Source organism: Carcharhinus amblyrhynchos, chromosome 21 (assembly GCF_965287045.1).
Source record: "Carcharhinus amblyrhynchos chromosome 21, sCarAmb.v2.hapA, whole genome shotgun sequence".
NCBI lineage: Eukaryota > Metazoa > Chordata > Chondrichthyes > Carcharhiniformes > Carcharhinidae > Carcharhinus > Carcharhinus amblyrhynchos.
Window position 1 is genome coordinate 13,481,872 of NC_137344.1, and position 17,695 is coordinate 13,499,566.

A 17,695-nucleotide genomic window follows, 5' to 3' on the forward strand; every position below is an offset into this window, starting at 1 on the left:
GATATTCATGAATGCCAGATATTCAAGCTTTAGATGAGGCAAGCTATCATGAATAGTGGGACCAGTATCACCAAGCTGCTTGTTTAATAATTATAATCAATAGGTACTGTTTTATCTCATAAATTATACACTCCTGCTTGATCACTACGATTGTTAAAAACTAACATACTTCTGTAATACATGAGTGCACTGACAGAGCATATCACTTAACTGGTCTGCATGCTTTCACTGTTACAAACTATCAACATGAAAATCAACATCAATGAAAAAAAATATAGCCTCTTGATCAGGCCATTTTACTTCTATTATCAAGTTGATGTTGATTTTCATTCCCGTAGACAGGCTGGGCACATTTGATCTTATTAACATTTTATAATAGTTGCTCAATCATAGTTATCATTCTAAAGTAACAATGTTGCAATGATTTAAAGGGCTCTGTAAAATTTATAATAAAGCATGAATATTCTATATTTTATAGTTTTATACTTTTTAAATTGTCTAATAATACATAATTGTTATCAGCACCTGTTCATGAAGGCATTTTAGATCCTTCAGTCTTAAGTCCCAAAAATCAATCTCTTCTCCAGGCAAAGGGTTCAAGCCATCCAGCAAAGCTTGTGCTGAATCCTTGTTTAATACATCTTTGACTTGATGTGTCCAATCAATGACGACAGATTCAATAGCATGTAAAGTGGCAACATCTACTTGTAAGGTAGAGCTGAGAATTTTAAAAAATATACATTAAAATGCAGATAGCTTACATTGTCACTTGAGCAATTTCAACTGAGAGCATGGTACAATTATGAATGGAAAACCTTAGTTCCTATAACCCCCAATCCCATAAAACCCCATATACTCATCCAGAAGTCTTTTAAAAGACCCCAGCGAGTTCGCCTCCACCACCACTGACGGCAGCCGATTCCATTCACTCACCACCCTCTGAGTGAAAAACTTACCCTTAACATCACTTCTGTACTTTCCTCCCCGCACCTTAAATCTGTGTCCTCTCGTAGTGACCATTTCAACCCGGGGAAATAGTCTCTGAGAATCCACCCTATCTATTCCTCTCAACATTTTATAAACTTCTATCAGGTCGCCTCTCAACCTTCGTCTCTCCAGGGAAAAGAGACCCAGCTCCCCCAACCTAACTTCATAAGGCATGCCTCCCAGTCCAGGCAACATCCTTGTAAATCTCCTCTGTACCCTTTCAATAGCTTCTACGTCTTTCCTATAGTGAGGCGACCAGAACTGTGCACAGTACTCCAAATGAGGCCTGACAAGGGTCTTATAAAGTTGCGGCATTACGTCCCGACTCCTAAACTCAATCCCTCGATTAATGAAGGCCAGTACACCATACGCCTTCTTGACCACCTCTTCCACCTGCAAGGCCGATTTGAGTGTCCTGTGGACCCGGACCCCAAGATCCTTCTGCTCTTCAACACTACTAAGACTCCTGCCCTTGATAGTGTACTCGTTGATCCCATTGGTTCTGCCAAAATGGACGACTACGCATTTATCCGCGTTGAAGTCCATCTGCCACTTCTCCGCCCAGTCCTGCATCCTATTTATGTCCTGCTGCAACTTTTGACATCCTTCCAGACCATCCACAACACCACCGACCTTCGTGTCATCAGCGAACTTACTTACCCATCCCTCCACTTCCTCATCCAGGTCATTTATGAAAATGACAAAACAGCAAGGGTCCTAGAACAGATAGATCCCTGGGGCACTCCACTGGTGACCGACCTCCATTCAGAAAGAGACCCATCCACAACCACTCTCTGCCTTCTGCAGGCAAGCCAGTTCTGGATCCACAAGGCCAAAGGCCCTTGGATCCCATGCCCTCTCACCTTCTCAAGAAGTCTTGCATGGGGGACCTTATCAAACGCCTTGCTGAAGTCCATGTACACCACGTCCACGGCACTTCCTTCGTCAATGTGTTCAGTCACATTATCGAAGAACTCAACTAGGCTCGTAAGGCACGACCTGCCCTTGACAAATCCATGCTGACTATTCCTGATCATGTCAAACCTCTCCAAATGCTCGTAAATCTTGTCCCTCAGAAGCCTCTCCATCAGCTTACCAACTACTGAGGTCAGACTCACCAGTTGGTAATTTCCCGGGCTATCTCCGTTCCTTTTCTTGAAAATAGGGACTACATCCGCAATCCTCCAATCTTCCAGAACCTCTCCCGTCTCCATTGACGACGCAAAGACTCCCCCTTCCCCCACTCAGTGCTGACGTTCTGACAATGCAGCAGTCTGTCAGTCCTGACAAGACGACAGTACAGCACTACCTCAGCACTGACCCTCTGTTCATGCAACAGTCCCTCATTACAGACCCACTGACAGTGCAGCGCTCCCTCAGCACTGACCCTCTGACAGAGCAACACTCCCTCAGCACTGACCCTCTGATTGACAGACAATAGTTCAGTACTGAACATCAGTCAGTACAGTCCTCATTCAAGTACCTGCCCTGTGACAGTGCGGCGATCGGCGCAACTCGAAGGGCCTGTTTGTGCTGCAGTGCTCTATGTTCTATCACTGAAAGATGTTCATTTAACCACCACGTAATGCCAGGCTTGAAAGTGGTAAACCTGAAAAGTAATAGCGAGCTGCAAAGTGTCACAGGTGAGATGTGACAGAGAATATAGTACTCAACTGGACTTTTTTCTCTGCTGTTAAAAATGGTGAATTGCTGAAATAACAAATAGTTCAGCCAGTCATCTGATGCCTTGCAGCAGTTTCAAGATAACATGGCCACTGCAGTCTGAAGTCTGTTCCAGCTACCTCTGCACAAAGGAAAACCTTTGCATGACCCAAGTTCCCATAATGGTGCTAATTGCAAAGACATTGTCAGACCTAACACCACAGATTCAAAAAAAGACAGCAGCAGTTAGTTAACCTGATATAATGGACAGAATTTTATGACTTCTTTATGACAGGAAAACATAAAACCAGGCGTAAAGTGGCTAATGCAAATGGCACCCATTTTCACGCCTGCCACAAAGTGAGTGAGAGGCTAATTAATTTATTTAAATGTAGATTTCAATGTGTTTACCGAGCCTGGCTTTCAATCGTCCAGGCTTGCTTGCCTTTATGGCTTCACCAGGAGGGGGCCACTATCAGTCTGGGCAGCAGAGAGGAACTGCATCTTGGGCAGCTGGCCCCCACAATTGCAGGGGTGCAAGGAGGGAGTTATTTGTGGCTGAGCTCTCTCCCCGTTCGTCAGACCCCTGCTACTGTTGATGCGCATATGCACAATACTTCCCTCTACAGCTGGCTGGCGAATTAAGCCTCCGCAGCAGTCTCTCTGGCTAAAACTGACTAACCCATTGTTTCACAGACAGAATGCATAAGATTGGGCAGGAAAACTTGCCTGAAAAATGGACCTGCAACTCTCCCATTTTCAGACCAGCTGGACACTTAGAATTCGCATAAAATTCCTAATGTCTCCAAAAACAAAAGGAGTCTCAACTCCAATTAAACATGTAGAAGTTCGCTGCAGAGTACACAGGCGCCATTGTGCAGGGCACCTCTATCTACCAATGCACAGGAGGACATCCTCCTATCCCTGCCCTCATCATCAGCAGTATTACTACCCCCCACATCATCAGGCATCAGGACCCACCCGAAGAATCCCCTGGCAAACCCAGACATGCCCCCCACCCCTCTCTAGTTATGAATCTCTCTTTGGCCCATCCTTGCACATACCACCCCCCCCCCCCCCCACTGCACAGCCCCACCTGCATGAATCTCAGCTTGCATAGCCCCCCTGCACAACACTACCTTGCACGAACCATCCTCTTGCATAGACTCCCTGCACATAACCCCTCCCCTTGCAGAGATCCCCCTACATAAGCCCCCCTGTGCATACCCCTACCACCTACATTGCCCCACCCACTCAGACTCCACTCCCATGGCAATGCCTTTACACACTTATGGTGCCCAAGTACTTCCAGGGTGCCAGGTGGGCACTGCCCGATGTCTGGAATTCAGAATCTACTAATAATCATGAAATCATTGTTGATTGTCAGAAAAACCCCATCTGATTCACTAATATCCTTTAGGGAAGAAAATCTTCCACCCTTACCTGGACTGGCTTACATGACTCCACAGCAATGTGGTTGACTTGGGCAACTAGGGACGGAAATAAATGCTGGCCAGTCAGCGACACCCATGTCCCATGAATGCATATATAAAAAATACCCCTGACCAGCTTGCGCTCTCATTGTCTTCTGGACCCCTGGCGTAGCCATGGCGCCTGGTCCTCATTACTGCACAGTAGTGATTCTCACTGGTGTAACATTTCACCAGCGAGGGGGAAGATTCCATGAGGTCAGAAGAAGCTGTGTGGGAACAGTTAGTCCTTTTAACTTACCTTAGTTTTATGTAAATGTAAAGTTTTATGTAAATATGCTTTGTGTCCTTTCTGAATACTAAGCCATTCTCTCCAGTTAAATGGGGCTGGCAGAAAACGAAATAGACACGAGTTGGTTTTTTTGCCTCTCACACAACCTTCCCAGCTTGCCACATTGCGGCGAGCCAGTAAGATTGGACCCATGGACTTTTGAACCAGGGCTCCCTTCTTGGATCTTCCCATCTAATTTAGCATCAACTGGAATCGTAACACTGTTTAAAATTCCTTTTTCAATAATTCATGGAATCAACTGTACATGTAACAAATTCCATGTTCTGACTACTCAATAAATTTGCTTTATCTCCCCTTCAGATCTTTTGGCAATTATTTTAAATCTATGACCATCGTATTAGGGTGAATATGGGAATGGGGAAACTGTGTCACCCACATTATGATGTAGAGAGTCACAAGAGATTAGTAGATTATAGTAGGGAATTAGGTAGAAGTTGACATAAAGATAGCAACTAGTCAGGAATCTTATAAAAGCAAAATACTACAGATGCTGAAAATCTGAAAAAAAAACAGAAAATGCTGGATTAACTCCACAGGGCTGACAGCAGCTGTGGAAAGAACTGTTGAAAGATCATTTAGATCTGAAATGTTAACTCTGTTTCTTTCAAATGTTGCCAGGTGTGTATCAAATATATGTGTATAAGTATTATCAATAAACAATTATTGTTCAACCCTACAGGTCTCTACATCTCTTCATGAGACAACATACAACCTTACAACATGGTTGTACTCATTGGAGTTTAGAAGAATGAGGGTAGATCTCATTGAGACATATAAGATGATGAATGGGATGGATAGGATAGAGGTGGAGAGACTCTTCCCGCTCAGAAAGGATAGTAGGACTAGGGGGCACAGCCTCAAGATAAAGGTGGTGGGGGGGGGGGGGGGGGGGGTTTAGAACGGAGTTGAGGAGGAACTTCTTCATTCAAAGGGTGGTGAATCTCTGCCCGTTGAAGTGGTGGAGGCTGCCTCGCTAAATATTTTTGAGACGCGGGTTGATGGGTTTTTGATAAACGAGGGGATTAAGGGTTATGGGGAGAGGCGGGAATGTGGAACTGAGCCACGACAGATCAGCCATGATCTTATTGAATGGCGGGGCAGACTCGAAGGGCTAGATGGCCTACCCCTGCTCCTATTTCTTATGTTCTTTTGTAGGTAAAAGATCCCAACATCCCTAAGAATGAAGTAATCTTCAGTTTGACATGAGAAAAGTGTACCCAAGCTCCATTGCAGGTGATGCTGAAGGGTAGAAGACAGAACCACTGTGGAGCATAACAGCATTCCACTAGAGCAAGCAAGTTCCAATCAAAAGCAAAGTCAAAAGCTCTAACCAGATTGCAAAAGATGAGCAAACTCCAAAAAAAAAGGCTGAAATAAATTTAAATTCAGCCAAGAAATCGGGTAGCACTGGCAAACTGATTGTTTCGACAAACATAGCTTGAAGGACACTGCAACCCGCGTGAAAGGATAAAAACAAATTTGAAAGTGAGTTGGAGCAAAATTCAACTTCATTTTGATTTTCTGAGGTTAGAACATATGAACATACCAACTTAAAAGTAGTCTACTTGACCCCTTAATCCTTTTATTTAATCATTCATGGGATATGGGCTTCATAGGGTGGGCATTTAAAAGTCAACCATATTGCTATGGATCTGGAGTCACATATAAGCCAGACCAACAAGGATGGTAGATTTTCTTCCCTACAGAACATTAGTGGGTGGCACGGTAGCAGTGGTGCTGCCCCCAAAGCCTTTGAGAAGGTTCCAAAGGCTCATAACCTTCAAACAGAAAAAAATCACTTATCCCTGTATTAAATGAGGGATTTTCACCTATATGGCCTCAACTTAAAGACCCCACGGAGATATCATCCCTCCTCACAGTGGTAAATGAGTATCTGACTTCTTGATTTAATATTGTGGTAATTGTGGTAACCTTCTCAAAGGCTTTGGGGGCAGCACCTTTGAATGTTTTAAGGCAGATGTAGATAGATTATTGTTAAGCAAGAAGGTGAAAAGTTATCAAGGGTAGGTGGGAATGTGGAATTGAGATTACAATCAGATCATTTGTGACCTTGTTGAATTGTGAAACAGGCAGTGTTGTAAAGTATTGTCGTTGGATTGTAATCCAGAGACCCAGGTAATGTTTGAGAATCCGGGTTTGAAACCTACCTTGGCAGATGGTGAACTTTGAATTCACTGTCAATTCAATTGAATTTTATTTTAAAAATCTGGAATTAAAAGTCTAATGACACCATGAGACCATAGTCAATCATTGTAAAAAGCCATCTGGTTCACTAGAATCATAGAAACTCTACAATGCTAAAAGAGGCCATCGAGACTGCACCGATCACAATCCCACCCAGGGCCCTACCCCCATATCCCTACATATTTACCTGCTAATCCCTCTAACCTATGCATTTCAGGACACTAAGGGGCAATTTTAGCATGGTTAATCAACCTAACCTGCACATCTTTGGACTGTGGGAGGAAACCGGAGCACCCAGAGGAAACCCATGCAGACACGAGGAGAATGTGCAAACTCCACATAGACAGTGACCCAAGCCGGGAATCGAAACTAGGTCCCTGGAGCTGTGAGGCAGCAGCGCTAACCACTGCTACCGTGCCACCCACTAATGTTCTGTAGGGAAGAAAATCTACCATCCTTGTTGGTCTGGCTTATATGTGACTCCAGATCCATAGCAATATGGTTGACTTTTAAATGCCCACCCTATGAAGCCCATATCCCATGAATGATTAAATAAAAGGATTAAGGGGTCAAGTAGACTACTTTTAAGTTGGTATGTTCATATGTTCTAACCTCAGAAAATCAAAATGAAGTTGAATTTTGCTCCAACTCACTTTCAAATTTGTTTTTATCCTTTCACGCGGGTTGCAGTGTCCTTCAAGCTATGTTTGTCGAAACAATCAGTTTGCCAGTGCTACCCGATTTCTTGGCTGAATTTAAATTTATTTCAGCCTTTTTTTTGGAGTTTGCTCATCTTTTGCAATCTGGTTAGAGCTTTTGACTTTGCTTTTGATTGGAACTTGCTTGCTCTAGTGGAATGCTGTTATGCTCCACAGTGGTTCTGTCTTCTACCCTTCAGCATCACCTGCAATGGAGCTTGGGTACACTTTTCTCATGTCAAACTGAAGATTACTTCATTCTTAGGGATGTTGGGATCTTTTACCTACAAAAGAACATAAGAAATAGGAGCAGGGGTAGGCCATCTAGCCCTTCGAGTCTGCCCCGCCATTCAATAAGATCATGGCTGATCTGTCGTGGCTCAGTTCCACATTCCCGCCCTCTCCCCATAACCCTTAATCCCCTCGTTTATCAAAAACCCATCAACCCGCGTCTCAAAAATATTTAGCGAGGCAGCCTCCACCACTTCAACGGGCAGAGATTCACCACCCTTTGAATGAAGAAGTTCCTCCTCAACTCCGTTCTAAACCCACCCCCCCCCCCCCCACCTTTATCTTGAGGCTGTGCCCCCTAGTCCTACTATCCTTTCTGAGCGGGAAGAGTCTCTCCACCTCTATCCTATCCATCCCATTCATCATCTTATATGTCTCAATGAGATCTACCCTCATTCTTCTAAACTCCAACGAGTACAAGCCTAGTTTATTCAGCCTCTCCTCATAGCTCAACCCCCTCAACTCCGGTATCAGCCTAGTAAACCTCCTCTGCACTCCCTCCAAAGCCAAAATATCCTTGCGTAAGTGCAGCAACCAAAACTGCACACAGTACTCCAGCTGCGGCCTCACCAATGCCCTATACAGCTGCAGCAAGACCTCCCTACTTTTACATTCAATCCCCCCTCGCTATGAAGGCCAGCATCCCATTCGCCTTCCTGACCACCTGCTGCACCTGCAGGCTGGGTTTTTGCGACTCATGCACAAGGACCCCGAGGTCCCTCTGCACCGTCGCCTGCTGCAGTTTCTCACCACGTAAGTAATAGTCCTTCCTACCGAAGTGGACCACCTCGCACTTGCCAACATTAAATTCTATTTGCCAGTTCCTGGCCCATTCACCCAGCCTATCTAGATTCCTCGGCTGGACAGAGATGGACCCCCAGGTAGAGGAGGTTGGTCCCGCTCCAGGTGAAAGGCCTGAGCCCCTCTGGAAGGGGGTTCGTCTCCCAACGACTGACCAGGAGTCCGGAACGCTTGGCCCAGTTGATCCTGGCGGAGGACGCGGCAGAGTACACCACCTGGCATTCTCACATCCTCCGCAGGTCAGCTGGGTCACTGAACACGAGGAGCACATTGGCGTAGGCCGACAGGACCACCCTCAAGTCCAGGCCGCGCAGAGTCAGACCCGACAACCTCCTCCACAAGAGGCGCAGGAAGGGCTCCACGCACACGGAAAACAGTTGGCCGGACAAGGGGCAGCCCTGCCGTACTCCTCTCCCGAAGCGAAGGGGCGCCATCAGCGACCCATTAACCTTAATCAGATACTCTGCGGCAGAGTACAGTAATCGGATCCGGGCGACAAAATGCGTCCCGAACCCGAATGCCCGCAGAGTCCCGAGTAAATACTCGTGCTCCACCCTGTCGAACGCCTTCTCCTGATCTAAGGACAAGAAGGCACTCGACAGACCAGCCCTCTGGGAATGGTGGATCAGGTCCCAGACCAGATGGATATTGTCGTGGATGGAGCGAGCCGGGATTCTGTAGGACTGGTCGTGGTGGATCATGTGGTCCAGCACAGATGCGAGGCGTGAAGACAACGCCCTGGCGAAGATTTTATAATCCGTGCAGAGGAGGGAGACCGGGCGCCAGTATTTAAGTTGCCGGAGATCCCCCTTCTTTGGCAGCAGAACTATGACGGCCCTGCGCCACGGAAGGGGCATCTCCCCCGGTAGCAATGCTCTCCCCCAGAACCCCTGCGTAGTCGTTCCCCAGGACATCCCAGAACGCCCTGAAGAACTCTACGGTCAGCCCGTCCAGCCCCGGGGCCTTTCCCCGTTGGAGGCTGTCGAGGGTGCCCATCAGCTCAGCCACAGTGATGGGGGCCTCGAGCCTGCCAACGCCCTCTGGGCCGATTTGCGGAAGGTCCTCCCACAGAACTCTGCGGGCATCCTCGCTGGACAGATCCAGAGAGAAGAGGGAGGTGTAATAATCCCGGGCGATGCCCTCCGGATCCAAGACGGGGGGACCGTCGTCGGCCAGCAGCGTAAGGAGCTGCTGACGGTTAGCCCGCCCTTTTTCCAGCAAGTAGAAGGGAAAGCCGCGGTCCAGGTCCACGCGGAACTGGAGCCGCAACCTCATGTACACGCCGCGGGACCCGACGAGTTGCAGGTCCCGCAGCGTGTCCTTTTTCACCCTGTACTCCAGACGCAGGGCCGGGTCCGTGTCGGGCCGACCGAGACGTGCCTCCAGGTCGAACAGCTCCTTCTCTAACTCCTCGAGCCTGGATTTCCGCCTCCTCGTCGACCCCCTCGCGTACTCCTGACAGAAGGTACAGACATGAGTCTTGCCCACATCCCACCATAGCCTCAAGGAGGGGAAGCCTCCCCGCTTCCTTCTCCAGCCGGCCCAGAATCGACAGAACAAGTCCAGGAAGCGCTCGTCCTCCAGCAGCGTGTTGTTAAAATGCGAGTAGGCGGAACCCCCCCCAGCACGAGACTGAACAAATTCCACCCACACCAGGTGGTGGTCCGTGCTCGGCACCTGCCGCATGGAGGCCAATGGTACGCCGGACACGTACGCCCTCGAAACGTAAAGGCGGTCGATTCTGGACGCTCCGCCTCCAGGCTTCACGAAGGTGAAAGCTCTGGAGCCGGGATGGAGATGTCTCCAGCCGTCCACCAAGTCGAGAGTCCCGAGCAGGTCCTGCAACTTCACCATCACCGGGGTGCATCACAAGGGGCCGGCGTGGTCCCGTGCCTCGAGGGTGCAGTTGAAATCCACCCCCCCCCCCGAGGACGATGCATTCGCCCCCCCCCGCAACGGTGTCGAGATGAGTGGACACTTTCTTGTAGAAAGTCGTTTGCTGCGGTCCAGCAGTCGGGGCATAGACATTCACAAAGTGAATGACCATGCCCCCCTCATGGACCGTCAAGTGCAACAACCAGCCTGGCACCGGCTCCTTGACCCCCAAGATCTCCGGCTGAAAATGTGGGGCCAACAAGATAGCCACCCCACTGGACGCGAGCGTGAAGTGGCTCATGTAGACCCCAACTCGCCATTCCAGGTGCCAAAGGGCTTCCTCTCCCAGAATGGTATGGGTTTCTTGCAGGAAACACACTGCGTACTTCCCGTCACAGAGGACCGAGAAGTTCTGGAACCTGCCGAGCGGTTCGCTGCTGCCGTTGACGTTGAGGCTGGCTATGGTCACCTTCATGGCAGAAGCATCGTGCCGCCGTTACCATTTATCTACTTATCTAGGGGAGTGCTGGCGCAAGTCACGCCAGTCCACTCCCCAGCGAGCCCACCAAGGAACTCCTGTACCCGACACCGCTCTCTTTTAGTCAGGTCTGACGCGGCCCGCGAGCAGGCCTGCGCGGACCGGACGAGCAGCGCCAGGTCCGACCAACGGTCGAGGGCCAGTCGGACGCAGTCAGGGCGGCCAGAGTGGGTCTTGATAAAGGCCCTGAGCTCCCCAAAGGGGATGCGGGGCGCAAGGGAATCCCCCGCCTCGCTCAATGTGAACTCCAAAACAGACCTCGTGCCCTCCACCGAGCAGCTTACTTCCTCAGGACCGTCGCCCTTCGAGTCCGCGTCCCCCGCCGCAGGGCGTACGGCAGGCGACACGGACCCGCCAACTAGCCCTGGCTCCTCCCCGATCCCATCCCCACGATTTGGGGGGGGGGGGGGGGGGGGGGGGCAGGGGGTTCCCTACAGGCTCTTTACTTTTCGTTTCGGGATCCGTGGCCGACAGCGGCTCAGTCCCCCGCTCCGCCCCGACACTTTGGCACCCCACAGGTTCGGAGATCCCTCCAGTATGACATCAGGGGTGCACGGCTTCAGAGATCGGGACAGAGAGGGGGGGCCTTCCAAGCCACCGTCGCCCAGGGACCCGAACAACTGGGCGCCGCCGCAGTCCCCCAACAGTTCAAGGAAGAACTCCTCGGTGGTGCTGAAGCTGACCGGGTGGAACGAGACCGCAGGGGTCCCGCTCTCACCCGGCTCGGGGGAGTTCTGCCTGAAGGACTGCGGCGGCACATTCTTTTTCTTTTCTCTTACCCCCGACTTGGGGGCAAGGTACAAAGACAGGTGGGGGCAGGGCAGGGCAGGGGATGGCGCAAACTGAGGGAGTGGAGTAGGCGCCACAACTGTCGAGCTTTGGGAAGGGGTGGGGGGAGTCCCACTGATCTCAATTTCTCCCTCGCGGTGTGACGCCTCTTCTATAGGGGCAACACCTTGGCGGGCGATGCCCCTCACACTTTGCCCCTCCCCTTCCTGCCTTGCCCCTTAGCGCTCCCTTCTCCTTCCCCGGGAGGTGTGACCGCTGCCAGCTCGGGCTCACGTTCCCTCCCACGCCCAGACCCAGGATTGCGTGCATTTTCGACACCGGGCCCAGCACTAAGCGCTGAGGCGCCCATGGGCCTGGTAGGTGGTTTTGAGGGGGGACCGGAGGTGTTCTCTCTTTTCCGGCAGCCGGGGTAACCGGGGTGGTGGGGGTCGGTGTTCCGCTTCCCCCCTTCTTTTTGCCCTTTTCTTTTGCCGGGGTCTTCTGGTCACGCCGAGGCTCCACTCCCTCCCCGCCAGCAACTAAGGTGGCAGCTGCTGCTGGCATGGCCTCCCCTCGCAGGGGGACAGGTGGTACTCACTTGGGCAGAGAGGGGGCTGCAGTACCCTCTGCAGCACCCTCTGCAGCTGCCTTGGTTTGGGGGTTGGCAGCTTTGGAGGCAGGGCAGTTTTTGATATGCCCCACCTCTTTACAAGGATGGCACCACACACCATCCGCAGACTAGGAGACCCAGTAGACGATACCCTCGAAGGAGACATTGAAACCGCCCTCCAGGACCTCCTCCCGGGCCAGGCGGACATATACCTGGCACCGGAAGGAGTAGATGTGCCTCAGGGCGGGGTCTCGCAGGCCGAGCGGGATCGGCACCACCTCAGACCTGACTTCCCCCAGCAGACAGAGGTGGGGGAGGAGGAGCTCCACAGGGATGAAGGGCAGGACATTAGAAATTACTAAACGGAGGGCGGTGGCCTCAAGGGGGTCCACCGCCAAGAATGTCCCACCCACCATGAGCCCCTTTTCCAGGGCAAGGCGGACCACCCACTCAGCTTTCAAGAAGAATACGGTCTTGCCATACATCTTTGAGGCTGCTACAATGGCTGAGGGGCCGACAACCCCAGCCATTGCACGAACATATGCCTCGATTGTCATGTCGGGGTGGGCGAAGCATTTCACCCCAAGTTTTGTTATTAATTTAAAAGGTGGCAGGGCCTTGGGAGTGGCAGGGGCTTTAGCTGCCACCACACCCACATAAGTGGCCCTAGAGGGCCCTGCCACCAGCAACAGTGTCACTGTTGCCATTAGTTTAATGCTAGGTGCTACACCCACCCCACGATTGTCCAGATGTGCAGCAGGGCATATCATCCTTTTGGTCTCCGGGGGGGGAGGGGGTGCAGGGATGGTTATCTGAGGGGCCTCTTCTGGCCTTCACAGTCAGGCACAGAGAGGGGGGTTAAACAAGGAAGGGATCGTGGGTATGGTAGACAGGAGGTGGTCTCTCTCTCTCTCCCCTCTGTATCAGAGAGAGGGGAATGGAGGAGCAGGAGGGAGGACAGGGGACTGGGCAATAAATGAGGCCGGTGCCCCAGTCAGGAGAAAGAAGGGAGGGTGCCGATGTTGGGGGTAGCAGCAAGTGGGGGGACTTTTCCTTCTTCAGCCCTGTGGGCCAAACAATGCAAAAGTCCAGGGGTATCTTCACCCCCCACTTCTGTAGATGGTGAATAAACAGAGGGTTTTTTTTTAAATGTCTTTTTGCCCCCCTTCTTCTTCAGGCACAGGTTCCTGACAATGGGGGCACCAGCCCAACAGCTCAGTCCTTCAATGTTCTTCCTGTCCCTCTCCCTAGAGGAAAGGACTTTCTATTGGCTGGGTGACCAGCAAGGATGATGGCTCTTCCTCTCTCCTTTGGATGGTGATCACTTCTCAGCCAGTTCCTTCCTTCTCTCCTTTCTTCCTTCTCTCTCAACAGCAAGCAAATACTCCAGATGAGAGCTGTACACAGCCAGCTCTCCAGTTGCTCCTGGCTGAATGCAGGCTGAGAGGCTGATACATCTGCTTTAAATAGGGAACATGAGACTCCCTGATTTAACCATCAATTAAGCTTCATTGGGTAGTTCTTGTTAGCCAAACGAGCAAAACTAACTCAAATTAACTTAGGGACAAATTAAGAGGGGCAGCCCCCCGAAAAGGAAGCGGGGGGGATGGCCCGAACAGAAACCAAAGTCCAAAGGAAACTTAAAACATTAAATCAAAATGTGATTGAGGGAGTCTATAACGCACGCCAGCCCCTGCGGTGCCCAGCGGGCACGGAAGGCGTCGACTGCACCCGCGGACACAGCGTGCTCCCTCTCCAGGGACAGCTGGCCGCGAACGTAGCCGCGGTAGAGGGGCAGGCAGTCAGGACGGACGGCCCCGTCGATCGCCCACTGCCTGGACCTGTTGATGGCACGTCACGCCAGGTCCAGCAGCAGGTTCACGAGGAGGTCGGCGTCCCGACGCTCCCCTCTCCGCACCAGGTGCCCGTAGATCAGGAGCGTGGGACTGAAGTGCAAACAAAACATCAATAAAAGGTGTTTGAGAAAACCAAAAAGGGTGTGCAATCTATAACACAGAACATAGACATGGTCCACGGACTCCGAGGCCACAGAAAGGGCAGTCTCGGGGGCCCGTACCGGAAAAACCTACGGTTGTATGGCACCGCCGCGTGCAGCAACCTCCACCCCAGGTCCCCGAGGTGATTGGGGGAGATCCCTCCGTAGAGGGACCTCCATCGGGGACCTCCGCCGCCCGGCGGCAACAAGGCCCGCCAAGGTGTGTCCGGGCAACGGGCGAGGGCGCGGTAGTGGAAGGTGTGCAGCAGCAGCCCGTACAGGAAACGCCTCCGCGCGGTGGAAAAGGGCACGGAGGTCATTTCCACGAGACGGCTCACGCGGGGGGGGCGCCTGACCGGGGGGGAGGGGGGGTCTAGGCTTCGGGCCAATGTGGAATTCCGTCCGAACAGGGGAACGCTCGGACGGGATCCCACCGCACGCCTGAGCCGCCTCGAGCCCGTGTGTGCACTCGGGGCCGAGCACGACCGTCTTAAGGTCTTGGATGGCTTTGGCCGCGCGCCAGACGGCCACCCCCGCGCGATCAGCCAGCACGCAAGGGTTCATCCAGCCCACTCCTCCGCCGTCCAGCACGTCCCCGACCCTGGTCACCCCGGCGCCCACGGCCCTCCACTCCGCCAGCCACCTGAAGTTGTAAGGCTGGAGGTGCGGATTCCTGAGCAGTGGCTCTTGCACGACAGCCGCTACGCCTGACGGGGGAGAGCTGCGGCGCGAGGCAACCGCGTTCCAGATCGTGAGGAGGTCCTGGTAAAAGACGGGCAGCTCTCGCAACGAGGCCGGAATATGCCCCAGATTGACGTGCAGAAGCTGCACGTCGTAGTTGAGGCCGTGCAGCCGGCGGAAGAAATACGGCGCCAGGGCACGCCATCGTGGAGGAGGCTCGACGTATAAGTATCTCTGCAGGGTCTGGAGGCGGAAGGTCGCTATCTGCGTGCGGAGGCACGCCAGACCTTGGCCGCCCTCCTCAAGTGGGAGATACAGAACCTCTGCAGAGACCTAGTGCAGTCGATTGTCCCAGAAGAACCACACGAGCGTCTTCTGCATTTTTGTGACAAATCCAGGGGGAGGGGTCAAAGCGACCAGCCAGTACCACAGCATGGAGGCCACCAGCTGGTTTATGACCAGGACTCGCGCCATGTAGGACAGCACTCGGAGCAGTCCTGTCCAGCGAGCCAGGCGGGCGGAGACTTTGGCCTCCAGCTCCCACCAGTTCTCTGGCCAGGATTCCTCGGCTGGACAGAGATGGATCCCCAGGTAGAGGAGGTTGGTCCCGCTCCAGGTGAAAGGCCTGAGCTCCTCCGGAAGGGGGTTCGTCTCCCAACGACTGACCAGGAGTCCGGAACGCTTGGCCCAGTTGATCCTGGCGGAGGACGCGGCAGAGTACACCGCCTGGCATTCTCGCATCCTCCGCAGGTCAGCCGGGTCCGTGAACACGAGGAGCACGTCATCGGCGTACGCCGACAGGACCACCCTCAAGTCCAGGCCGTGCAGAGTCAGACCCGACAACCTCCTCCACAAGAGGCGCAGGAAGGGATCCACGCACACGGAATACAGTTGGCTGGACAAGGGGCAGCCCTGCCGTACTCCTCTCCCGAAGCGAAGGGGCGCCGTCAGCGACCCGTTAACCTTAATCAGACACATAAGAACATAAGAAATAGGAGCAGGAGTAGGCCATCTAGCCCTTTGAGCCTGCCCCGCCATTCAATAAGATCATGGCTGATCTGTCGTGGCTCAGTTCCACATACCCGCCCTCTCCCCATAACCCTTAATCCCCTCTCTCATCAAAAACCCATCAACCCGCGTCTTAAAAATATTTAGTGAGGCAGCCTCCACCACTTCAACAGGCAGAGAATTCCAGAGATTCACCACCCTTTGAGTGAAGAAGTTCCTCCTCAACTCCGTTCTAAACCGCCCACCCTTTATCTTGAGGCTGTGCCCCCCAGTCCTACTGTCCTTTCTGAGCAGGAGGAGTCTCTCCACCTCTATCCTATCCATCCCATTCATCATCTTATACATCTCAATGAGATCTCCCCTCATTCTTCTAAACTCTAACGAGTACAAGCCTAGTTTATTCAGCCTCTCCTCATAGCTCAACCCCCTCAACTCCGGCATCCGCCTAGTAAACCTCCTCTGCACTCTCTCCAAGGCCAAAATATCCTTGCGTAAGTACGACGCCCAAAACTGCACACAGTACTCCAGCTGCGGCCTCACCAATGCCCTATACAGCTGCAGCAAGACCTCCCTACTTTTATATTCAATCCCCCTCGCTATGAAGGCCAGCATCCCATTTGCCTTCCTGACCACCTGCTGCACCTGCAAGCTGGGTTTTTGTGACACATGCACAAGGACCCCGAGGTCCCTCTGCGGCAGAGTACAGTAATCGGATCCGGGCGACAAACTGCATCCCGAACCCGAATGCCCGCAGAGTCCCGAGTAAATACTCGTGCTCCACCCTGTCGAACGCCTTCTCCTGATCTAAGGACAAGAAGGCGCTCGACAAACCAGCCCTCTGGGAATGGTGGATCAGGTCCCGGGCCAGATGGATATTGTCGTGGATGGAGCGACCCGGGACCGTGTAGGACTGGTCGGGGTGGATCATGTGGTCCAGCACAGATGCGAGGCGTGAAGACAACGCCCTGGTGAAGATTTTGTAATCCGTGCTGAGGAGGGAGACCGGGCGCCAGTATTTAAGTTGCCGGAGATCCCCCTTCATTGGCAGCAGAGCTATGACTGCCCTACGCCATGAAAGGGGCACCTCCCCAGTAGCAATGCTCTCCCCCAGGACCCCCGCGTAGTCGTTCCCCAGGACGTCCCAGAACGCCCTGAAGAACTCTACGGTCAGCCCGTCCAGCCCCGGGGCCTTTCCCCGTTGGAGGCTGTCGAGGGCGCCCATCAGCTCGGTCACGGTGATGGGGGCTTCGAGCCTGTCGACGCCCTCCGGGCCGATTTGCGGAAGGCCCTCCACACAGAACTCTGCGGGCATCCTCGCTGGACAGATCCGGAGAGAAGAGGGAGGTGTAATAATCCCGGGCGACGGGCCCGGATGCCCTCCGGATCCGAGACGGGGGGGGGGGGGAGGACTGTCGTCGGCCAGTAGCGTAAGGAGCTGCTGACGGTTAGCCCGCCCTTTTTCCAGCGAATAGAAGAAGGGAAAGCCGCGGTCCAGGTCCACTCGGAACTGGAGCCGCGACCTCACGTACACGCCGCGGGACCCGACAAGTTGCAGGTCCCGCAGCGTGTCCTTTTTCACCCTGTACTCCAGACGCAGGGCCGGGTCCGCATCGGGCCGACCGAGACGTGCCTCCAGGTCGAACAGCTCCTTCTCTAACTCCTCGAGCCTGGATTTCCACCTCCTCGTCGACCTCCTCGCGAAGATACGGACGTGAGTCTTGCCCACATCCCACCATAGCCTCAAGGAGGGGAAGCCTCCCCGCTTCCTTCTCCAGCCGGCCCAGAATCGACGG

The 17,695-nt window shown here is 52.8% G+C and overlaps 1 protein-coding gene across 1 annotated transcript in view; it reads right to left on the reverse strand.

Moving 5' to 3' along the window:
* LOC145356565 (dynein axonemal heavy chain 17-like) overlaps positions 1-17,695 on the reverse strand; it is an 811,195-nt gene that overhangs the window by 758,944 nt on the left and 34,556 nt on the right. The window contains exons 3-4 of the mRNA XM_080209339.1: positions 5,997-6,010; positions 526-704 (exon numbers count right to left, since the gene is read on the reverse strand). Coding sequence (XP_080065465.1) covers positions 526-704; positions 5,997-6,010 — 193 coding nt within the window. The remainder of the gene's footprint in view (positions 1-525; positions 705-5,996; positions 6,011-17,695) is intronic.